At 40.8% G+C, this 25,860-nt stretch overlaps 1 protein-coding gene across 1 annotated transcript in view; it reads left to right on the plus strand.

Moving 5' to 3' along the window:
* The first annotated feature begins 6,266 nt into the window (after positions 1-6,266).
* The window catches only part of vsig10 (V-set and immunoglobulin domain containing 10), a 40,638-nt gene continuing 21,044 nt past the window's right edge, over positions 6,267-25,860 (plus strand). Inside the window, exons 1-2 of the mRNA XM_034170872.1 lie at positions 6,267-6,533; positions 6,645-6,935. Of these exons, the coding sequence (XP_034026763.1) occupies positions 6,482-6,533; positions 6,645-6,935 (343 nt within the window). The 5' untranslated portion in view covers positions 6,267-6,481. The remainder of the gene's footprint in view (positions 6,534-6,644; positions 6,936-25,860) is intronic.

Here is a 25,860-nt window from a genome sequence, read left to right on the forward strand (position 1 = left end):
AGCTGTCCCTCCAATATGGTCATTCCTTATCCTGTCCATCCTCGTCACTCCCAAAGCGAATTGCAACACTGCCCAAATCTCCATCATTTTGTACAACTATTTTCATAACAGTCCCTAGTTGCACAAGCATTTCTCAATTTATATCTCTATACATACAGTATTTTTTTCTCCTCTGTCCTGTCTCTTCCCTACACCAAATTATATCAGATGCAATGATGTTTTCCTTATGGAAAGAGTTGGAACACGAGTCACTGAATAATATAATAGTCTAGAAACAGTAGCTCAAGTAAGTAAATGCTCTGATTTTGCAGGTAACCTTTCGTGTGCTGCATTTCTACAAGAAAGCGTGAGATGGCGCTGCTGTTACACTGTCACAAGCCTTGTTTTTCATTAAAGCGGCTGTCAATCATTCCTCCCCTGTACATCTGCCCCAGTAACACACTTTTTTATTTTCAGACATCCCATATTTAGTAACTGGAGTGTGACTGAGCACAAGCTTTAATAGGATGAGAAAATAGAGACAGGTTAATGGTTTCAAAAAAGAATTAATATACGCGTCCATCCTTTCTGTTGGAAAACGGTAGACTATCCACCCTGGGTCAGGGGGAGTCATCCTAAGCGGAGGAGGTGAGGATAGGGAAGTATGGACTGATCTGCTTGTGTAGCAGCTTCTCTGCATTGTGTGTTTGGCTCCTCCCATTCGCTCCACTTGGGAGACAAACCCACAATCTCTGGTAGGGGAGGTGGACACTGACCAGGCGATTAAAACCTGGGCTCTAGCCCGAGTGAGGCCTATTGACCAACACATGCACAGTGACTCCTGCTGGCCTCCTCACACTTGGTCTACTTCCACCTTGACCTGGATAAGTGGCAAAAAAATGAATGAATTAATAAATATTCTTAAGAGTTTAAACTGGAGGAGTCTGCATTAATCCACACAGTAACCACTACTCATGTTTATTTTTCCTTATCATGCAAAATGAATAAAATTAGAACAAATTTCTAAAATTGTCAGTTTTTGCAATATCCACATCTACTGAATAACAAGACGAGCCGAATATGTTTATGTTCCAAGCCGCAATATGAAAGACTTTAATCTTGAAGTTGTGCATGCTCAGTAACTTGCCTGTGACCATGGCTCTGACAAGCGCATGCTGGCATCTGTCATGCCATGTCCATCTTTTTTGTCAGTGATCAACTCTTTGATACTGATCATTCAACCAGGTTTAACGTTTTCCACCGACCATTCTATATAAGACAACTAATGCAAAAAACTAAACAGAACTCAATCATTAGTGATGGAGTAGGTGGTTTTTTAGGCAGCTCCTTTAATGTGTTTTCTGCATCAGTTGTCCTGGCTGCTAGTGAAAGTATGAAGAATCCCTCCAACAGTTCCAGCAAGTCATCTATGACTGATGAAGGAGTGACTGCTTGGGTCTAGAATGCTGTCATAACTATGTTTTTATGCCACCAAAGCTTAACACAATGTCACAGCCACTAAAAGCCACGAAAGGGTCCTCCACATTTTGGTCCCAGTGTCTTGGTCATCTCATGGGTGGCAAAAAACTGTTTTTTCATAGTCGTGAAGGCTAATCACAGCTCATCTCTGTGCAACACCATGAAGATACTTCAACAGGTAGGCTGACAAGAGAACCCTTGCACTGAGGAACCAGTTCTGTTTCAATTCTAATTTTTGCAGATATGTACAACCTAGACTCAAGTCTCCTATGTGGCTTCTAGCAAACTGTAGAGGAAATTTCTCATCTTTGTTAGAAAATCTTTCTTTGTGCCACTCTGCCATGAAGCTCTGAATCTGGTGATGCAACAGATAAAAGGTGCAAGGTGCACAGTTTATCCACTAACTGCCACGCATGTAAGTGACTCTTTAAAGTGATCAAAGTGACTCCTTCAAAGATGTCTTGATAGCTTCACTCACTAGTCTCCTTCTTGCACGGTCACTCAGTTTTTGAGAATTGCCTACTTCAAACAGATTTACAGTACAATATCATCCTGTTTGAGTTTCTTAAAGATTGATGTAAAGTAAGTCAGTGAAATGTTCATTTATCCATATCCATCCCCTAAACTTCCTAAAGAGTGGGGGAAAAAATGGCAGTATTATTATTATTATTATTGGGCTGCACTGTGGTGTAACTGGTTTGATTTCAGGGTGGCACAATACATTGCATTTCATGGTAATCCTATTGCACAGCCTGTATAGAATAGCGGTTTTTGAAATAAGTATCGTGATACTATCAAAAGTCAACTACTGCATGGAAGAAATAACCACCTCTTGCAGAAGAATCATAAATGATTTATAAAGTATGCAAATGGGAAACAGATAAGATACTTGAGAATTTGTTTCTCTGAAGTTCATCATTCACCAAGATTGCTTTCTTCATAATTACTGTAAACAGCAATGTACACTCAACAAAAATATAACGCAACACTTTTGGTTTTGCTCCCATTTTGTATGAGATGAACTCAAAGATCTAAAACTTTTTCCACATACACAATATCACCATTTCCCTCAAATATTGTTCACAAACTAGTCTAAATCTGTGATAGTGAGCACTTCTCCTTTGTTGAGATAATCCATCCCACCTCACAGGTGTGCCATATCAAGATGCTGATTAGACACCATGATTAGTGCACAGGTGTGCCTTAGACTGCCCGCAATAAAAGGCCACTCTGAAAGGTGCAGTTTTGTTTTATTGGGGGGGGGATACCAGTCAGTATCTGGTGTGACCACCATTTGCCTCATGCAGTGCAACACATCTCCTTCGCATAGAGTTGATCATGTTGTCAATTGTGGCCCGTGGAATGTTGGTCCACTCCTCTTCAATGGCTGTGCGAAGTTGCTGGATATTGGCAGGAACTGGTACACGCTGTTGTATACGCCAGTCCAGAGCATCCCAAACATGCTCAATGGGTGACATGTCCGGTGAGTATGCCGGCCATGCAAGAACTGGGACATTTTCAGCTTCCAAGAATTGTATACAGATCCTTGCAACATGGGGCCGTGCATTATCCTGCTGCAACATGAGGTGATGTTCTTGGATGTATGGCACAACAATGGGCCTCAGGATCTTGTCACGGTATCTCTGTGCATTCAAAATGCCATCAATAAAATGCACCTGTGTTCTTCGTCCATAACAGATGCCTGCCCATACCATAACCCCACCGCCACCATGGGCCACTCGATCCACAACATTGACATCAGAAAACCGCTCACCCACACGACGCCACACACGCTGTCTGCCATCTGCCCTGAACAGTGTGAAGCGGGATTCATCCGTGAAGAGAACACCTCTCCAACGTGCCAAACGCCAGCGAATGTGAGCATTTGCCCACTCAAGTCGGTTACGACGACGAACTGGAGTCAGGTCGAGACCCCGATGAGGACGACGAGCATGCAGATGAGCTTCCCTGAGACGGTTTCTGACAGTTTGTGCAGAAATTCTTTGGTTATGCAAACCGATTGTTTCAGCAGCTGTCCGAGTGGCTGGTCTCAGACGATCTTGGAGGTGAACATGCTGGATGTGGAGGTCCTGGGCTGGTGTGGTTACACGTGGTCTGGGGTTGTGACGCTGTTGGATGTACTGCCAAATTCTCTGAAACGCCTTTGGAGACGGCTTATGGTAGAGAAATGAACATTCAATACATGAGCAACAGCTCTGGTTGACATTCCTGCTGTCAGCATGCCAATTGCGCGCTCCCTCAAATCTTGCGACATCTGTGGCATTGTGCTGTGTGATAAAACTGCACCTTTCAGAGTGGACTTTTATTGTGGGCAGTCTAAGGCACACCTGTGCACTAATCATGGTGTCTAATCAGCATCTTGATATGGCACACCTGTGAGGTGGGATGGATTATCTCAGCAAAGGAGAAGTGCTCACTATCACAGATTTAGACTGGTTTGTGAACAATATTTGAGGGAAATGGTGATATTGTGTATGTGGAAAAAGTTTTAGATCTTTGAGTTCATCTCATACAAAATGGGAGCAAAACCAAAAGTGTTGCGTTTATATTTTTGTTGAGTGTAGTATCAAATTGTTATTGATGTACCGTGATACACACTGTATTGTGGAGCTAGTCTATTGTTCCACCACCAGTCAGTGCCCATGCTTCTGAAACAGAAGAATCCCCATTCACGACCACTGATCTCCTAGTCTCTATGTCATCATAGTGTTTTGTCATCACCCATAATGTAACGTATGTTTACACAACTGTGGATCCATGCAAAACAGTTGGAAGAGTTCAGGTTTGTATTGCTCTCTCTGTTTGGATTCACATGTTTAATGCCAGTATTGCAGATCTTTCTGGAGTATGATTATCCTAAGATCGCTCAAGCTTAGGGGGCTGTCAACAAAACAAACTGCAGCTGTCAATAACTTTTGTTTAATGTGTTTTTACTGAAATACTCAAGGAAAGAAGACCATTAACTTAGAATAAAGAGTGCATCACCAAACTTGAACTCTTCCAATGATGATATTGTTGTTATTATTTTTTCTTATCGTTGTTGTACTGTTGCACTTTTATGAGGTTAAGACTATTATTACTATTATATATATATATATATATATATATATATATATATATATATATATATATATATATATATATATATATATATATATATATATATATAGGGAGGTGGTGGTGTAACAGCTTGCACGTTGGACTGGGATGCCAGCGACTTGGGTTCGCTTCCCGATTGCAACCACGCTCCTGACTGGCACTCTTAACATCAGTGCTGGGGGGGAGGAGTGACACGTGCCGTGGGCCCTTCTGGAAATAAGTCGTAGACTTTCGTTGGTTACCCACGTTAAATAAGAAAACTCTTCTTCTTCTTCATACCTTTCTGGGGGTATTATTATATTATTATTATTATTATTAATGTTGTTATTACTGTGATTGTTGTTATTTTTTGTTGATGTAGTGTTGTACCTTTGTGAATTTAAGGGTATTATTATTATTATTATGTGCTGTACCTTTCTGGTAATATTATTGTTATATTTCTTATTGCTGATATTGTTGTGTGTTGGGGGGTTTGGCTGGATGTTTTTGTGTTGTTTTCTTTTCTTTGCTCTCCAGGTGGTATGCAAACTGTTTTTTGTCTGTGGAGAAGGTGCTGGCAGAAGAATCCTTCACCCTCATCAACATTATTGGCTGCACTTGTGGAGGATGTCCATGTGCAGGCCTAATGACTCGCAGCACCTGTGGATGATGCTCACGTGCAGACTTAAGGACTTTCAGCTGAAGCAGATAATTAGATGGCATTCTGCATTTAAGCCATGAGTGGTTCAAGCAGAATTTCCGGGAACTCGACCTTGTGACGTTTGTTTGTGAGACGCTGAGGACCGCGCCTGGGTTTGACACATCGTGCCTGTGAAGGAGGACGGGTGAGGGACACATGCTGTCAGCACACATCAGAGGTGATTAATTGTCTGAATAAGTGTTAATAGTAATTTGGTATTTTGTTACGCAGTATAATTGAACATTGATGAGAACTGTGCAGCTCGCTTCTCACGGCTGTGGCGTGTGGACTGATGATCCTCCACCTGTTGTGAGAAGCTGCTCATTTACATAAAGCTTAAATTCAGACCTGAATGTGTTGCTGATAGTGTGTGCCTTTGAAGGATATTAGTTGTAGCTGTTGACTTACCTCACCTCTTCTATCCTTCACAGAGTCAGTTTGTCGTGTCCACCAGGAGGGTGTTTGGCGGTGAACTTGAGTCCAGAAGCGCCGGGCTTCGATCCCTTTGGGCGCTGGAGAGTGCGCCGTCCTTCACTCCGCCAGACAAACGCACTTTTATGTTGTACACAATTATTGCACGAAAGGGAAATAAATGTTTTGTTTTTGGAACCGCTTTCTGGTTATTTAGCGCTGGGTTCAGTCAGACGCAGGTCCGCTCCTCAACCCGTGTCGGCATATAACAGATATTGTGTCGTACCTTTATGAATTTAAGACTATTATTACCAAGTGTTATACCTTTCTGGGGGTATTGTTATTGTTGTTATTATTTTATTTCTTATTGTTGTTAGTGTTGTACCTTTGTGAATTTAAGGGTATTATTACTATTATTAAGTGCTGTAACTTTCTGGTGATATTATTGTTATATTTCTTATTGCTGATATTGTGTCGTACCTTTATGAATTTAAGACTATTATTACCAAGTGTTATACCTTTCTGGGGGTATTGTTATTGTGATTATTATTATTATTTTATTTCTTACTGTTGTAGTGTTGTACCTTTATGAAGTTAAGGCTGTTGCTGTAGTGGAGTGTACTGTCCCTTTAAGAAGGTGGGTCTGGGTGTGGTTTCCACTGTGGACATCATGTGGCGCTGTGGAACTGGCGGTGTTGGAGTTTAGAATGGGCAGACCGACAGACTGATAAAGTGGACAGGCAGGTTTGGACCAGGTCAGGAGACAGTTGTTTTTCCCCACTTTAAAAAGAAATGTAGCTTTTCAGAGTTATCATGAAGATAGTGGAGACCGCAGCGCTGCTACAGCTGTGTTTATATGCGACAGGTGAGTCTTCAGGGGCGGAAGCAGCGAGGTAAAGTTTGTGTTTAAAAAAAAAAAAACGGTGACATTTTTCATGATTATTATTATTATTATTTTTTTCCGTTTCGTTTTAAGCCACAGTTTGGGCTCAAAGCTCTACCGACACCGTGACCGCTGCGGCGGGCGACACCGCGATACTTCCGTGTTACTCGACCGGAAACGTGACTCCGTCCTTAACGAGGTGGACCAAAGATGGACGAGAAGTCCTCAGCGGAGACTCTGCAGCTGGACAGCGGCTCAGTGTGCTGCCTGACGGGAGTCTGAACATCAGGGCAGTGAGTCCTGAGGACGAAGGGAGCTACCTGTGCAGCTCCACTCTGCCTCTCCACGCCAGCTTCCGGGCTGAAGTCCAGTTACGAGTCGTCGGTAAGTACCCCCCCCCCCCCCGTTGCCATGGTGATGCAGTGGCGTGGTGAAGTTTTTAATTATGGTTACCTGCCAAGTAACCTTTAAAAAAAAACACTCCTATTAAAATAGTATTCAAGGTCTGAGTGCTCTACTGAGTTGTTTGTTGTATGAAAGAAATCAAAACTTCAAAAATTGAATACACAGGGTGAGCTCCAAATGATTACAGTGGTTTCTCTAAACCCTAAAAATGCTCAGTGTATCCCCCCCAGCATTTTATTTTATAGGTTGCCGCTGAGCCATGTCACTTCTGGCGAAGTGGCCAATACGAAGGCGAGAATTCCTACTTCTGCAACTGGCCGCCCGATGAAAACCACCTTGGGCTACATTGATTGTTTATTGAAATCATCTGATTTTGTTTTGTCTCTAATTTTCTTCTAACAGCCAGCTGACAGCTCTCACTGCCTGAAACGATGAGATTTATACACCAAGCTGACCTGAAATGACCCATTATACATTAAATTGACTTTATTGTTGAGTCTGACCCCTTTGAAAAGTGGCCAAATTACAGGTATTTGTATTGAGCTTGGCGATGTTTCCGCGGCAACCCATTGTTATTTATTACAGAGCCTCTCTCAAGTCAAGTCAAGTCTGGGAGCAAGCCCTACTGTGCTTTGCCACATCCACAACATCACAGAACCACCTTGGGTCCTGGATGGCATCCACCCAGGCAGAGAACTGGTACATCCTCACATCTCTTAAAGGAGACCTGCACTGAAATAAATGTGGTCAGATTTCAGAAAAGAAATAGCTGATATGTATTTATAAGACCCTTGTGAATGCAGTAAAGTAAATCTGTAAGCCCAAATTTGTAATTCAGCGGAGAAATATTTGTTTAAAAATGACAAATTTGCAGCTAACATTTAGCCCTCTGTGAAAACAGTTTGTACATCCGGATCATTTCCATGACGTCGGTGACAAGATGACGCGTTCCCGCCTTCAGTCCCGCATTGAAATTGATTTTATCTCTTAGTAATGTTACTGTTATACACATCCTGGTTTCAACATCCAAAAGTAAGCTGCAATGAATGTGAGCTACAGCTCTGCTTGCTCAGATCCGGGGATCAGATCAGCGGCAGCATCTACAGCGGGCAACATTATTCCCCGACGCCTCGCTCTCACTGCCCCCGATACGCTTACCGAGTGCATGCGCTCGTTAAATGCCGCCGCAGCACTCACACTCCATGTCTGCTGTGCAGCCAGCACCACGTCTCTGTCTACTGAATGGAGTTCAGCAGAAGACTGCCCCTCCCTGAGCCTGGTTCTGCTGGAGGTTTCTTCCTGTTAAAAGGGAGTTTTTCCTTCCCACTGTGGCCAAGTGCTTGCTCATAGGGGGTCGTTTTGACCGTTGGGGTTTTTCATAATTATTGTGTGGCCTTGCCTTACAATATGGAGCGCCTTGGGGCAACTGTTTGTTGTGATTTGGCGCTATATAAGAAAAAAGTTGATTGATTGATTGATTGACTACGCTCACCGTTTTAATGCAGTGCGCGCGGTGACACCTGTTGCTCGCAAGGACAGACTTCTTGCTGCAAAATCCGCAGCGCCGCACGTCTCGGTAATCGGAGCCGCAGAGCTCCATGGCCGCTGAGAGAGGTTTATATATTTTTAATGACTTGAATTCTTTGCGGGTCTCGCCTCCGTAGCCCGCGACGGTACACCGGAGGTGAAAGACAGTAGATTTTCAATGCAACACCACTCAATGAAACGGGCGTATGAAAAAGTCCACAAAAATAATTTTCAAGCACAAAAAAAAGAAATGTGTACTCACCAAACGTACCGCAAGACAAAAGTAGATCCATCCGTATAAGACAAGAAAAAGGTGCAAATGCAAACTGACGTAAATCCACAAATTACAGTTGGCGCGCGCAATGCATGCTGGGAGAGGGTCTTGTCCCTGACGTCTCGGCAGCGTCCATGATGAGAGGGACAATTTGCGGAGGGCTAAATGTTAGCTGTAAATTTGTCATTTTCAAATGAAGATTTCTCCGTTGAATGACAGATCTGGGCTTGCAGATTTACTTTACTACATTCAGAAGGATCTTATGTGTAAATATAAGTCATTTTTTGGTCCAAAGATCTGACTGCATTTATTTCAGTGCAGGTCTACTTTAAACAACCATCTATCTGCTGCAGCCAGGCATTGCCAGGTAGGCATCCCCTTGACCTTCCACCAGCCACTGGGGTCCTCAACACAGAGCCCCACTTGTGGTGAGAAAACAGGGTTGCCAACACTCACGCATCTGGCGTGACACTTGCGCTTTCAGCATCAATCTCGCGCATAAACAAGAAATGTCACACCAAAATAAAAACATCTCCTATTAATTTTTTTTTTTGTTGATGACTAGATTAGAGTAGACCAGACCATAGCGCAGCTGCTTACAACGTTCTGGCTGCGGTATTCTCTGATCACTGATTCGCTGAAATCCTTGCACCTGATAACGTCAGCTGCATGTGAAGAGTTCTGAAAGGGTTCGAGCAAAGCTTCGGAGCTTGGCTCAGTCAGCCACTGATTGGATTAATAAGGTAAGCCAATAAATAGCCTAACAAATTGAATAATCTGTTGTCTAATAAAATTGGGTGCCATGTCACTACAGACGTAGTCTAATTGCGTGTTGAGACAGTAGGCTACAGACTTCATCTAGTTCCAAATTAGGTAATTTAAAGGAAATATCATGTTATTTAATGTCCTGGTTAGCAAGTATTCATGATTGTAAATCTAATCTTGCACATGCGCTGAAAACATGTGGTCGCTGATACATTTTATTGAGAATTATTACTGATGGGTTTTGAACCACTGAATCAGTATGAAGCAATTGTGTTGAAATGGTTCAGTGTTTGAATCATTTGATACAATTAAATATGGTGACATCTGCTGGCCAATCTTTAACATAGCATTTGTATGGAACAATGAAATAGTCAGGTGTTTAAAGACATTAATAATATAGTTGTTATAATTTGATTGTGCCATCATAAAATACTGTCTGTAATAGAGATATCAATTGTGAAATGTTTGTGCAACTAGGGACTGTTATGACCATAGTTGTACAAAATGCACATGCAGAGTCTCACTCTCGCCAAGGTCTCAAAGTTGGCAACCCTGGAAAAACATGGCACAGTCACAAATTATTTTTCAGTGTTTTGTCATTGCTCATAATGCAACATATCACTGTGTAAGGATGTATGCATGCATGCAAAATTGTTGCAATAGTTTCAGTATGGCACCATTGTGTTTACTCAGAGTTACTACGTTCGCAAAGGATGTAAAAATGTCATTGGTATTTGTTTGTTTGTTTGATTGTTAGCAGGATATGCAACAATATTTTTATCACTAGGGGTTCACTAAGTTACAATATATATTGCTGGTGATATTATTCCTTTCACAGTGGCTATTGATATGGTGCCATATTCTACTGTGATTATTGCACGATAAAGAGGGACATCATGGCACTGAAGCTGTACAGAACACAGTTGATGAATTTGATCTCAAAAGTTAGGTTTGTGCATGTCAATTACCTTTGGTAGTTTAAAGAACAATGGATGCTGTACTAATAGCAGTTTGTGATTTGTGCACATTACCAGGTCAATAGCAAGAGTCTATTACATTGTTAAAGGAACTGGTTACTCAAATGTGTTCTTGTATTGTAAACATGCGGTGAAAATTAAGCATCTCTCTTTGTTGTCCGTTGAAGTCTGGAACCAAGTGTCAGTGCTGTGCTTTGTTCCATCCATGACACCATGGAACCGTCTTGGGTTCTAGATGATAAAAACTCAGGCAGACTGGCGAGTTTGGCTAGGCCTGTTACTATAAGTACTTTGTTGACTTATTCATTCATTTTTTAAATCGACTTATTTCAATTAAGGGTCACATGTTTGTTGTACGGATGGGGCTGATCCCATCCAATGTTGGTATCAGGTTCCATTATCAACATAATTCACATATTGGAAATTTCTGATACAACTTGTGGAGTTTTCAGATCCAGAACCAGAAATATTTTATACTAAAAACACCGCAAAGTAAGACAGCAACGTGCAATGTTTGCAGTAGTAGAGCAGATAAGTATGACATTTGGCCAGAATTGTTCACTTGGTGATACAAGCATCAGATTTGGCATGAATGTTCTTCATAAATCAGTGTTTGAGTATGTCGGCCAGGTTGGGGCCAGTGACGAATTACACAGGGGCAAAATTTAAAAATGCTCCAATTTTGGTAAAAAGTGGTACACATTATTGGCTGAATAAATGGAATAGTTTTGACTGTGTTGAATGCTTGGTTTCCAAAGTAAATGTCAATGTGGACGTATGGCATGTGGCATATGTTACCCTGTAACGTGACAACTAAAGCATGACACATGGTGCAAACTATTCCTTTTTAAAACCCTATTAACTTAACCAATAATTTGCATAACATTTTACAAAAATTGGAGCAACTTTAACTTTTGACGTCTGTACAAAGTGAAACTGACCTTTGTCACCATTCTTGCTGTTTTTACCCCATAACTCCGGGTGTGCTATCTGATGTTCAAGAGAGAGAAACTTCAGCCACTAACCCAACAATGGCCCTGTTTTACATGTACATAAACATGTATACCATTAATCATATTTATTTAGTTCTTTTACATTTGCGTGTGTTTCAGCATTTGAAAGAGCTAATTTCTTGGCGAGGGAGAGACGGAGACAGCGCTGTCTTTTCTTTATAAAGTTTCTGATTTTTTTTTTTTCAAGACCTTCCATTTCTCATCAATCAAGATTTGATTTCCCCCCCCCCCCCCCCCCCCACAGGGGCGCCCCAAACATTGCATACAAGTACCATTTTAATGAAGGAGCACGTTTCCGCTTTTCCAAATTACCACAAGAAACCACCATAAATAACTAAATAAAAGTACTTAATTGATTCACCTAAACATCAAAACTAGGTTTGTATCTTAGAGCCCTGTCCCACTGGCGTTTAGAAGGATTTATGTATGGATTGCGCACAGAATTGGCCCATATTCGCCAAAATCCGCAATATCCGAGTAACATGCCTGTATGAGTCGGCCGTCATCCGAACATCCGCAGAGGTACGCATGTCCGCAGCCAGGATTTTTGAGCTGTTCAAAAATCTGAATGCAGATGACATCCGCCTTACATACTCCATATATACGTAATTCATACACAATACATACTCACTCTATGCGCTGTATATCTGCTGTTAACCGCAACTGACGGGGATTTGCGGCTTGACAGCGGACCAGGACAGTGTGTAAAACAAATATATATCGTGCCCATCATGTCCAAATCACAAACTAAAATATGTTGTAGTGAATGCATACAAACTGGCCACGAATAAAGCGTTTTTATTACATCTACTTTGCAGCTGATTTGCGGACAGTCTGTGAATGCATAACAAACGCGTCACGTAAACCCAAAGTGTGGCAGAAAGCGATGTACCTGCCAGTCAGTGCCGGTCCGGCTGTGTAAATCCACAAAGATGTAGCTGCTGCAATCCAGGACTTTTATTTAACACCAACAAAAGGAAGAGTTGCTGTTTATCCACAACTCACTCAAAAAAAAAAAAAAATCGTCTCACACCCAGAGCGGCTTCCCCCCTCCCGCTCCCCAAACTCATGAACAGTTAACCCTCGCATGACAAATCTCTGTGATCAACTTGTCCAAGTCCAGCAAATGCTCCAGAGGCTTTATTGTTGGTGTGAATAGTGATGCCGACGACCCGAGTGTGTTTATTTTATGACCGCAATGCTGATGCCGTGCACGTGCAACACGTGCGCGATGCATTCATAATACACCCGTAATACTGCCGTGATAATCTCAATGTGTCGATCAGTTTCCTCACTACATGCGTTATATAACCGTGATTGTTCATCATATATTCGCTATATATTATTAATATATCCGTAGTTCATACTGGGACATTTGTCATTTTTGGCCATTTTTGTTGCGGACGACAACGAACGCCCGCGATTTGTATACTCAATTCATGCGCAATTAATCCTCTCCTCAGTGGGACCAGGCCCTTAGATGTACCTTCTGGCAAATTGTAGCTGAACTTTCAGGTGTTCTTTTTAAGAAAATCCTCTATACCACTTCACGGTGAAGCAGTATAACTGGGGATAGAAACTATCCTCATACAAAAATCAACAAAAATGCTAATATATTAAAGCAAACAGAGCTGTGGTATGGGAATAGTATTGGTATCGGTGGATATCAAAATTCAGGTATCCGGAATGGAAGTGAAAAAATGTGGATCATGCATCTCTAGTTTGTTGACTTATTGTCCAACATACAGACATAACATTGGTTGTTTTTGCTGACATTGAGATTTCCCATTGTGTTTACACGGAGGTCTGCAGAAATAAGAATGCCACCAACTTTTTAGCTGCATGATTCCACAATGAACAGCCATTATAAGATAGAAAAAAACTTTCACTATGCCCAGTCTCTCCAATCTCAGGAACAGAAGCTAATAACCCTTATTAATTAACATAACAATTAATAATTTATTGTGGGTGGATGGATGTGGTATGTATCCACATGTTGATCCGAGGACCTTTGCATCCCCTGAACTGTCCAAGGAAAACTGTCTGGAAAAAGAATTTTGTATTGGCAGTAAGTCTGACGATTGGAGAGAACAGGCAGCTCCAGACAGAGGTTTACAGAAAACCCACTTACACTGACCAATATCTACTCTTTGGCTCAAACCACCCCCTTGAACACAAGCTCGGGGTGATCAGGACTCTTCAACACAGAGCCCTACAGGTGCCCACAACTGCAGAGGGAAGGGCTAAAGAGCAACAACTTGTACGGAAAGCCCTCACAGTATGTGGGTACCCACGATGGTCCCTGGACAAAGTGCAGAAGTCCCAGAAAACAAAGAGACCAGATAGACAGGAGACGGAGACAAGAAGAAGAGTGTCTCTCCCTTATTTAGCAGGAGTAGAGGAAAATCTACAGAGGATCTTCAGACAGCACAAAATCCCAGTTTACTTTAAACCAGTCAACACCTTGAGACAGAAATTAGTTCACCCTAAGGACAGGATCCCTAGTTACAAACAGAGCAATGTAGTGTATCATATCAGATGTCAGGAAAACTGTAATGAACACTACATAGGTGAGACGAAGCAACTTTTACACAAGAGGCTATACCAGCACCGCAGAGAGGTCACCAGTGGACCTCAGTCTGCAGTTCATCTCCACCTGAAAGACACTAACCACACGTTTGAGGACAAGGAAGTTAAAATCTTAGCCAGAGAGAAGAAATGGTTTGAGAGAGGTGTCAAGGAAGCATTCTTTGTAAAACAGTTGAAACCCAGCCTTAACTGCGGAGCGGGTCTCAGACAAGCTTTGTCCCCTGTTTACAATGTGGTACTCAGGTCAAAGCAGTTTCAGTCTTTTGTTCATGGTAATGAGTCATTCACGTCATCAGGAGAGAGTTGTCAAGGGAGCCATCAGGGGAGGCGTCCTGTCATTAGGAGAGTGCTAACTAGAGCACAATAGGTGCTAATTAGAGCTATTGTTAAGTCACTAGCCTATAGCAGTCAGCCTCTCGGTAGGTGGGGTCTGGTTAGGTTAAAAAACTCCAGCTTTTGTTGGCTTCTGGTTTATTCTTCTCTACAAGAGTCAAGACAGAAGTCAGACTACCAGAGCAAGAATTTTAGCTGAGGAAGCTTCTGTGATTTGAAGCGAAATGTCCTCATGTCAAGCAACCCAGTCCAGTCGAAGATTCAAGCTTCTCTACTATGGAAACCATATGGGAACCATTTTTAACTATATGGATTTGAATGACATGCGATTACACCAATCATGCTTGAACCCTCGTGCGCATGCCTGAGTTTTTTCACGCGTGTCGGTGACGTCATTTCCCTGTGGGCAGGCCTTGAGTGAGATGTGGTCCCGCCCTCTCGGCTGAATTCCTTTGTTTCACACGCTGCTCGAGACGGTGCGCGTTGCTTTATCAAAATTTTTTCTGGACCTGTGAGGAATATCCGAGTGGACACTATTCGAGAAATTAAGCTGGTTTTCTGTGAAAAGTTTAACGGCTGATGAGAGATTATGGGGTGTTTCTGTCGGTGTAAGGACTTCCCACGGAGCGGGACGTCCTGCAGCGCTTCCAGGCACTGTCGTCGGCCTGTTTCGAGCTGAAAACATCCTAATTTAAGGCTTAATTCACCCAGGACATCGTGAGAGAACAGAGAAGATTCAGAAGAGGCCGGCATGAGGAATTTATGCGGACATTACACTGTTTAAGGACATTTTTTTAATGAAAGACGTACGCGCAAATTCGCCGAGTCCTTTCCGTGACGACTCGGCAAATCTGTGTGCGCCGCGACAGGAAAAACACCTCCGTGTTGAAAACCATTTGTAGAATTCAGGCGGCTTTTAATGGCTTTCAACAAGTGAGTAACTGAGAAATTGTTTAACAGCTTGGGCATGTTCCAACTTGCCCGTTAAGATTTCCAACGGAGGTGTTTTTCCTGCCGTGACCCCCCGCGGTCGGGTCCAGCCCGACATGCGACTCTGCCCGCACGTTCTTTCATTACAAAATGACCGTTAACAATGGAATGTCCGAATAAACTCCTCATGCCGACTTCTTCTGAAAGTTCTCTGTTCTCTGACGACTTCCTGGGTCAACAGAGCCTGAAATGTGGAAGTTTTCAACTTGAAACGGCGAGACGCTGCCGCCTCGAAGCGCAGATCGCCGTCAGGCGCCGTGGACCGTCCTTAAAGCGACACTACCAGACCAAAATCTCTCATCAGCCATTAAAATTTTTACCGAAAACCAGCTGAATTTATTGAATGGTGTCCACTCAGTTGTGCCTTACAGTTTTGAAAAAATTTTTATCAAACAAAGCAACAGTCTCTGAGCCATTCCTAAACAATGAAAAAAATCGACGAGCAGGTGGACGACTCCTCACTCAAAGACTGCCCACAGGCGAATGACGTAACCGACAGGCGTGAAAAAACTCTTGCATGCCCACGAGGGTTCAAGCATGTCTGATGTAATCACACGTGATTCAAATCCATATGGTTTTTGAAAAAAATAATAAGGTCGGATACTTTTCTAATAGACCTCGTAATGTTGAATTTTGTAATGTACTAAATGACATGAATGTTAAAGACACCCTATGGGGCTGGTTGAGGAATCATGCTGAACATGTCAGTCTGATAGGTGTGGTTTACAGGAAAGGAGACTCCAGTGAGGATTATAATGTTAGCCTGATGAATCAGTTTGAAGTAGCTTCAAGGATAAGTAAGGGAAAAATCCTAGTCAGTGGTGACTTCAATTTACCAAACATAGATTAGATAAACTGTATGGTATCTGATATGGAGAACTCTGTTTCCCAGAGATTTTGTGATTTATTTCTTGTGCAACATGTAAAGGAGCCTATTAGACAAAGGGGGTTAAATGCTCCAAGTTACTTAGACCTAGTACTGTCTTCGAATGAACTAAATGTAAAAAGCTGATCACAGTGTGTTGCTGTGGAATTTCAATGTCGATGTTGGTAGAGAGTGTAGCAATTACCTATTCAGGTATGATTATAATAAAGCAGACTGTGGTAAACTATGTGGAATGCTAAGAAATACTGATTGGTCAACTATCATAAATGCTACTGATGTGAATATAGCGTGAAATTACAACCCCGATTCCAGTGAAGTTGGGACGTTGTGTAAAATGTAAATAAAAACAGAATACAATGATTTGCAAATCCTCTTCAACCTATATTCAACTGACTATACCACAAATTTGTTAGATACTCTAGAAGAATGGACTAAGTTATATGATGAAGGGAGACCCTTTGATGTGTTGTATTTAGATTTTAGAAAGGCCTTTGATTCTGTCCCACATGCGAGATTGATGTACAAGTTGAGAAAATATGGTGTGGTTGGTAATGTGTTAAACCGGATTGAGGATTTCCTTACAGACAGGAGGCAGAGAGTATGTGTAAATGGTTCAAAATCAAGTTGAATGAATGTATCAACTGGAGTTCCCCAAGGTTGTCTTATAGGCCTGTTATTTTCTTTAGTCTTCATAAATGATTTACCTGGGGTATTACAAACAAAATGTAAAATATTTGCCAGTGATACAAATGTTTATCACCAAATTTTGTCTTTGGTTGATTCACAAATGGTACAAGGAGATATTGATAAACTAGTCGAATGGACATGTGAATAGCTTTTGTGTTTTAATGACTCACTCAAAGTGTAAGGTGTTGCATGTAGGTAAGAAAAACCCTAAATATAGATATTTTATGAATGAGGTGCCCCTCCAAGTGGTAACTGAAGAAATAGACCTTGGCGTCTTAATTACAATCTGTCATTTTCTAAGTATATAGCAAATGCTGCAGCAAAGGCAAACCGAATGCTGGTAATGATTAAGCGTTGTTTCACTTATATAGACAAAACCTCGTTTTTAGTACTGTACAAATCTTTTGTTAGGCCTCATCTTGAGTATTGTTCCCAGGTCTGGTCTCCTCACCTGGAGAGGGATAAACAGGTCGTGGAAAAGGTACAGAGATGGGCAACCAAATTAGTTCCTGAATTATATCATATACCATATGAGGACAGACTTAGAGAACTGGGTATTAGTAGCTTAGAAAACAGAAGAATTACAGGAGATCTATTAGAAATGTATAAAATTATGCATGGTTTTGAATCATTAGACTTTAGAATTTTCTTTACCTTAAGACATTATGCAGGTTTGAGGGGCCATCCTTATAGTGTTGAAGTAAACAGAACTAGACTTAATATTAGGAAATCCTTTTTTAGTAACAGAACAGTTTGTTTATGGAACAGTCTTCCAGAACATGTAGTACAGTCTCCATCTGTTAACATATTCAAAAAAACTTTTTGATTAATATTATAATGCCATCCAGTTAAATTTGTAAGATTTTAGTATTATCTCATATGAGTTTCTCTTGTAGTATTATATCAAAATGTACGTTGTGTATTTATATATACTTTTTGTATACTTTTTACACAATAAAATGAATTATGTGCATGTTGGGAATTAACTTTATGCTAACAATGTGTTCTATCAATTGATGTAGTCACAAACTAAATTTTATCTAAGTGCTAAAATGTCCTGTAAAGTACAAAAGATATGTAAAAAATTGTAAAATTTGAGAATGACCTTGACCTCTAATCACCAAAATAACCATATACACTGATTCTGTGTACTGGTAAACATAGGAAAGGACATCTTATTTGCTGAAATAAGTGGAAAATTGACTGATTTATGATAAATTTCAAATTTCCTGCTCACCTAGATTTGGCTCTGAAAGTCTTCACCTATGGGATTCAAAAAGTGTCAATTACAGAAATATAAGGAAATATGCTACATGAACAGTGGTTTTTGAATGTCACTGGCACCCCGTATGAGGAATCACACTCACTTTTTCTGTCTACCTGTTGAGAATTGAGAACGGATATGTCAAAGTTGGCCAGTTTTACTATATTTTTAATGTAACACAATCTGGGGCCATTTTGACATCAAATTTTGAACTGACCAAAATTCAAGTAAAATTTTGCCTGATGGGGAAAAAAACTGACTTTGCCATTCCAATCTACTTGAAGGGTATATGGTGAAAATTTCATCAAAATCGGAGTCAGTCATCCAGCCACCCCCACATGATTTTCTATGAGCCAGCTCATTAAGAGACTGCTGCATTAGACCCTGAAAACTTGCTAAAACAAATATTCCAAATATTCTGTGTCTGCTACGTTTAACTTGCGTGGAACTTCATAGACACAAACCAAGTTTCAAACATTTTATATATATTACTCTGGAACAAACAGTGCTGTAAAGGACAATAAGCAGGGCATTAAAGAGCAAACTTCAGCTTCCTCTAGAATGACATGAACATGAAGTGATCGCGGCTCACAGCAATTCCCTGCCCACTGTAAATAATGGTGAAACACCTTGAGCTTCTCGCAGGTTTACATAAAACAAACACAATAACAACGTCTATAAACCCAGATCATTTGCCCTATTGAGGTTTCAAATCCTGCAAAACTTTGGAGAGTTTGCCGCTCTGCGAGATCTCACTTACACTGAGAAATGAGATGCTCTGATCAGGTTGCAATTTAACCGCTGCACATGAACAACATCATTAACATCGCAACATTAAACTCTTTGTATATTGTGCCTAAAACTGGTGAATATATTTTCTGGGTTTTTAGACATTGTTATTGTGTTTGTTTTATTTAAACATGCGAGAAGCTCAGGTTGTTTATTATTTTCAATGGGAATCGCTGTGAGCTTTCTGTTCATGTTGTTCTGGGGGAAAGTGAAATTTGCTCTTTAATGCCCTCATTATTGTCCTTTACAGCATTGTTTGTCCAGTTTGTTCCAGAGTAATATATATTGAATGTCTGAAATACATTTTGCGTTTATTATATTCCATGCAGGTTAAACATAGCGGACACAGATTATTTGGAATATTTGTTTTAGCAAGTTTTCAGGGTCTCATGCATGCAGGGTGATTCTATGGTAACGGAATTATGACGACGGGAAAATCTGGACATATTTTAGCTCCCCATTAAAAATGTGCTCCGATTGTAATTCCATTACCATAGAATCACCCTGCAGTCTATTATTAACATGATGAAAAAAAAAAAAAAATGCTTCTTCTTTTTCCTTTTTTTTTTTTTTTTTGTAGCAGCGGGCCAGGTGCACAAAGACAGAAGCTCTGGATTTTTGTTTGTTTTTAGTCTGTGATCGCCTTTGAATTTACCCAGCAGCACTTGCGGTGCTTAAACTTGAAACTGGCTTAGCTGACTGCGTACTGACTCAAAACTAAAAGTTAGCAGTTAGCTGTAGGTTCTGCTAAATTTTTTATTTTTTTTTATCAGTTTATTGGTTTACTAACTGAAAAAGTTAGCTTTTATTAGTGGTTATCGAAGCTAACTTTTGGCTAGCTGTGCCTATCACTGTGCCTCGCAAACATGGGTTCTGACCAAATAAATGTGGAAATTACCAGCAAAGCACGGCAGTTGCTCTGTTGTTGGCTGCGCAAAAGAAAACAAGTCTTCTTTTAACCTCTATGTCTGAGGATCTGAAGACCAGTTGGATTGCTTTCATGTAAATGTACCCACAACAACTTCAAAAGTGTTGCGTGTGTGATAACCATTTTATGTTGTTTTACTGTGTGTAGAGTGATAGCTTGTTGATTGTGTTATTGGCATGGAAGCTAATGTTGCTAATGTTATGCCTGAAACACAGAGTATTGCATGCGCACTACTCGACTGCCGTCACTGACACGCACAAGTGTGTATTTACACTGGGCTGTGTTTCAGTTACATTTGTGTTACATTGATGCTCAGTCGTGTTTGTCCATCTGTATGTGGCCCTGTGATGGACTGGCGTTCTGTCCAGGGGCCTCTCACCCTATGGTTAATGGGATAGGCTCCAGCGCCTCCACCCCCCAGGTGACCCTTAATTGGAGTAAGCGGGTATAGAAAATGAATGAAATTCCTGAAAGCACATGTTGTGTTCAACATGGTGATGACATGGACAAAAATGCATGCGTGCGTGCACAAAGACACGCCCAAGTCATGTAAAGGAGCATAATATGTGGGCTTTAAGGTTTCAGAAAAATGTAGTTTTGAGTTAATTTAGAGCTCTGCTGCAAATGACCTCTAGGAAATTACATATTTACATTTCAGCATCTGTCATACTTTGAAACAATTCTCTCAGATGTCAAAGATGAGCAAAGCTCTCAGGCTTGACTTTGTTTAAAATGCCTCCAGTTACATTCTGACTAATAAGATCCATTTATAGTTGTAAAGATGTCTGTAGCTCAGTTTATTCTCAAATGAGAATGCCAGCTTCATTAATTGAAATTATGGATAATAATAAAAAATTCAAATAATTGCTATTGTTTGGGTTTGACTAACTGACTGATAAGACATATTGCATTTCAGTTTCATATCATTTTAGCATTATTTTTTTCTGTAGATATTACAATATTATATCAGTCAGAATCCATTGCATCAGCATTGCAATATGACAAAGATTTTGACTCATTAGCGTTCTAATGGCCCAGTCACACGGCACACGACGATTCCCGAATGAAGGGAAAAAGTTTTAAAAAGTCACAATTCGTTGAGAAAAGGTGGACGAAAGAGCTTTATAACCGAATAGCCTGCGAAGCAAGAGCGCAAAAGGGACGAAAGAGGAACTAAACAAAACCGAAGCTAATGATCTCAACGCTTTAAACGAAATGCTCCTGTAGCCACAGCTGGAGCAGTGTGTGTCTACATCTCTGCATTCCAGGACTTGGCGCTGGGACGGAGCTCATAGCGTCTGAGTCCTGGAGAAACCCACAAACAGAAGCTGTGGAGATCTGTGTGCATGTCAGTGGACCCGCCTGCTTTGGTTCCTCGTCCAGAACAAAAGAGGGATCATCTCCTTCGTCATCAGAACACTCACTGTCTGTCGACACGCTGTGAGCTCTGTCTTGCTCCAATTTAAAAATAAATAAATAAATAAAAAATTCTGGTGTTCCATGGTCACTGCTCTGTCACTGTATTACATTATTAATCAGAGCAGTAAATTGATCAGTCAGTGTGAACGCCACGCATTGACTCCTGGCGGTTATTCCACCAGCTGCAGCTGATCCACAACGTGAATTCTGCCTTCCAGAACAGCTCTTTATGTAATCATTTGAATTATCTACCTGTTACCACATGTACAGAAGGGCTGGATTGTCATTCCTACGCTCATATTGTTATATTTAATAAAAAATAATAAGCGCACGTTGGAGCCGCTGCTGCTGCGTTCAAGTACCGTCGGAAATTACACAACTTTTTTGTTTCAAGTTCAGCAGTTGGGCAATTCCATATGTGTCGTACGAGACATTCAGAGATGCATTTCCAGCCTGGTCAGACAGTGTTAGAACAAGTACCTACATTTGGGTGCAGATAGCTTGTGATTCCACTGGGCAATATTGCCTTGTGCATACTTTTGATCAGAAATGTTTTTTGGGGGAAACAGGCAAAAAAATCAAACATGTTGTATGGGACAAAGAAAATTGGCAAAATTCTTTCCAGTAAATTCAACACTAAAAGACTGAGTAGAATGGAGACAGATTCATGTAACCATGCTGGAAATGTTCCCTAGAGTCTGAAAAGAAGCCAAATGAAACCTTTTCTCATATGACTATTTTTTATTAAATGCAGAGACTTTACAAAAGTACAGGGCAGTATGTCGTACGGGACATCATAAATGTGTTGTATGGGACGCGCTGAAAAATGATATGGTTTATCCCAAAACAGTTCTATAATTATCATTTCAGTTAAGGTTGTTGCAGCATATGCTGTAGAATATCTAAATGACTGATTTTGTGCTTGATAAATTATCTTATTACCATGTGTGCAGGAAAACTGAGGTTGTATGTCGTGTGGAACAAACGTCATATAAGAATGTGTCGTATGGGATAAACGACTTAACATGTAGGTTACAAGGCTACAAATACCTCAATCCTAGCAGGTTTTCAAGCAACGTACATTTTTGATACAATGGTCTTGAACCTAGAATAGAAAATAGTTAGTTTGTTTTTGGTAAGAAGACAGATAATTAGAACTTGAATTCTTAGACAAAATGTGAACATGAGAACAAACAAACAAGATTTTAAAAATGTATGAAAAACTCAATTTTTATTGTTGTATTATGGTATGTCAAAGCTACACATAAGCCCCTTTCACACCGGGGCTGCTTCGAGTTGTTTCATATAGCGTCATGACGATGCAGGAATGTCTGCATCAGGTGCGTGCAGCAGCGGGGCAGAAAGGAGGTGAGGACGTAGCCTGCAGGTCCTCTGCACAGACAAATCAGAGTGCACAGTTTGGCTGCAGCCAGACTGTGCACTCTGATTTCTCTGTGCAGAGACCTGCAGGCTCGTCCTCACCTCCTTTCTGCCCGCTGCTGCACGCACCTGATGCAGACATTCCTGCATCGTCATGACGCTATATGAAACAACTCGAAGCAGCCCCGGTGTGAAAGGGGCTTATGTGTAGCTTTGACATACCATAATACAACAATAAAATTGAGTTTTTCATACATTTTTAAAATCTTGTTTGTTTGTTCTCATGTTCACATTTTGTCTAAGAATTCAAGTTCTAATTATCTGTCTTCTTACCAAAAACAAACTAACTATTTTCTATTCTAGGTTCAAGACCATTGTATCAAAAATGTACGTTGCTTGAAAACCTGCTAGGATTGAGGTATTTGTAGCCTTGTAACCTACATGTTAAGTCGTTTATCCCATACGACACATTCTTATATGACGTGTTCCACACGACATACAACCTCAGTTTTCCTGCACACATGGTAATAAGATAATTTATCAAGCACAAAATCAGTCATTTAGATATTCTACAGCATATGCTGCAACAACCTTAACTGAAATGACAATTATAGAACTGTTTTGGGATAAACCATATCATTTTTCAGCGCGTCCCATACAACACATTTATGATGTCCCGTACGACATACTGCCCTGTACTTTTGTAAAGTCTCTGCATTTAATAAAAAATAGTCATATGAGAAAAGGTTTCATTTGGCTTCTTTTCAGACTCTAGGGAACATTTCCAGCATGGTTACATGAATCTGTCTCCATTCTACTCAGTCTTTTAGTGTTGAATTTACTGGAAAGAATTTTGCCAATTTTTGTCCCATACAACATGTTTGATTTTTTTGCCTGTTTCCCCCAAAAACATTTCTGATCAAAAGTATGCACAAGGCAATATGCCCAGTGGAATCACAAGCTATCTGCACCCAAATGTAGGTACTTGTTCTAACACTGTCTGACCAGGCTGGAAATGCATCTCTGAATGTCTCGTACGACACATATGGAATTGCCCAACTGCTGAACTTGAAACAAAAAAGTTGTGTAATTTCCGACGGTACTTGAACGCAGCAGCAGCGGCTCCAACGTGCGCTTATTATTTTTTATTAAATATAACAATATGAGCGTAGGAATGACAATCCAGCCCTTCTGTACATGTGGTAACAGGTAGATAATTCAAATGATTACATAAAGAGCTGTTCTGGAAGGCAGAATTCACGTTGTGGATCAGCTGCAGCTGGTGGAATAACCGCCAGGAGTCAATGCGTGGCGTTCACACTGACTGATCAATTTACTGCTCTGATTAATAATGTAATACAGTGACAGAGCAGTGACCATGGAACACCAGAATTTTTTATTTATTTATTTATTTTAAATTGGAGCAAGACAGAGCTCACAGCGTGTCGACAGACAGTGAGTGTTCTGATGACGAAGGAGATGATCCCTCTTTTGTTCTGGACGAGGAACCAAAGCAGGCGGGTCCACTGACATGCACACAGATCTCCACAGCTTCTGTTTGTGGGTTCTCCAGGACTCAGACGCTATGAGCTCCGTCCCAGCGCCAAGTCCTGGAATGCAGAGATGTAGACACACTGCTCCAGCTGTGGCTACAGGAGCATTTCGTTTAAAGCGTTGAGATCATTAGCTTCGGTTTTGTTTAGTTCCTCTTTCGTCCCTTTTGCGCTCTTGCTTCGCAGGCTATTCGGTTATAAAGCTCTTTCGTCCACCTTTTCTCAACGAATTGTGACTTTTTAAAACTTTTTCCCTTCATTCGGGAATCGTCGTGTGCCGTGTGACTGGGCCATTAGAACGCTAATGAGTCAAAATCTTTGTCATATTGCAATGCTGATGCAATGGATTCTGACTGATATAATATTGTAATATCTACAGAAAAAAATAATGCTAAAATGATATGAAACTGAAATGCAATATGTCTTATCAGTCAGTTAGTCAAACCCAAACAATAGCAATTATTTGAATTTTTTATTATCCATAATTTCAATTAATGAAGCTGGCATTCTCATTTGAGAATAAACTGAGCTACAGACATCTTTACAACTATAAATGGATCTTATTAGTCAGAATGTAACTGGAGGCATTTTAAAACAAAGTCAAGCCTGAGAGCTTTGCTCATCTTTGACATCTGAGAGAATTGTTTCAAAGTATGACAGATGCTGAAATGTAAATAGTAATTTCCTAGAGGTCATTTGCAGCAGAGCTCTAAATTAACTCAAAACTACATTTTTCTGAAACCTTAAAGCCCACATATTATGCTCCTTTACATGACTTGGGCGTGTCTTTGTGCACGCACGCATGCATTTTGTCCATGTCATCACCATGTTGAACACAACATGTGCTTTCAGGAATTTCATTCATTTTCTATACCCGCTTACTCCATTAAGGGTCACCTGGGGGTGGAGGCGCTGGAGCCTATCCCATTAACCATAGGGTGAGAGGCCCCTGGACAGAACGCCAGTCCATCACAGGGCCACATACAGATGGACAAACACGACTGAGCATCAATGTAACACAAATGTAACTGAAACACAGCCCAGTGTAATACACACTTGTGCGTGTCAGTGACGGCAGTCGAGTAGTGCGCATGCAATACTCTGTGTTTCAGGCATAACATTAGCAACATTAGCTTCCATGCCAATAACACAATCAACAAGCTATCACTCTACACACAGTAAAACACATAAAATGGTTATCACACACGCAACACTTTTGAAGTTGTTGTGGTACATTTACATGAAACAATCCAACTGGTCTTCAGATCCTCAGACATAGAGGTTAAAAGAAGACTTGTTTTCTTTTGCGCAGCCAACAACAGAGCAACTGCCGTGCTTTGCTGGTAATTTCCACATTTATTTGGTCAGAACCCATGTTTGCGAGGCACAGTGATAGGCACAGCTAGCCAAAAGTTAGCTTCGATAACCACTAATAAAAGCTAACTTTTCAGTTAGTAACCAATAAACTGATAAAAAAAAAAAAAATTTAGCAGAACCTACAGCTAACTGCTAACTTTTAGTTTTGAGTCT

The sequence above is a fragment of the Thalassophryne amazonica genome, chromosome 5 (genome assembly GCF_902500255.1).
Source record: "Thalassophryne amazonica chromosome 5, fThaAma1.1, whole genome shotgun sequence".
NCBI classification, from domain to species: Eukaryota; Metazoa; Chordata; class Actinopteri; order Batrachoidiformes; family Batrachoididae; genus Thalassophryne; species Thalassophryne amazonica.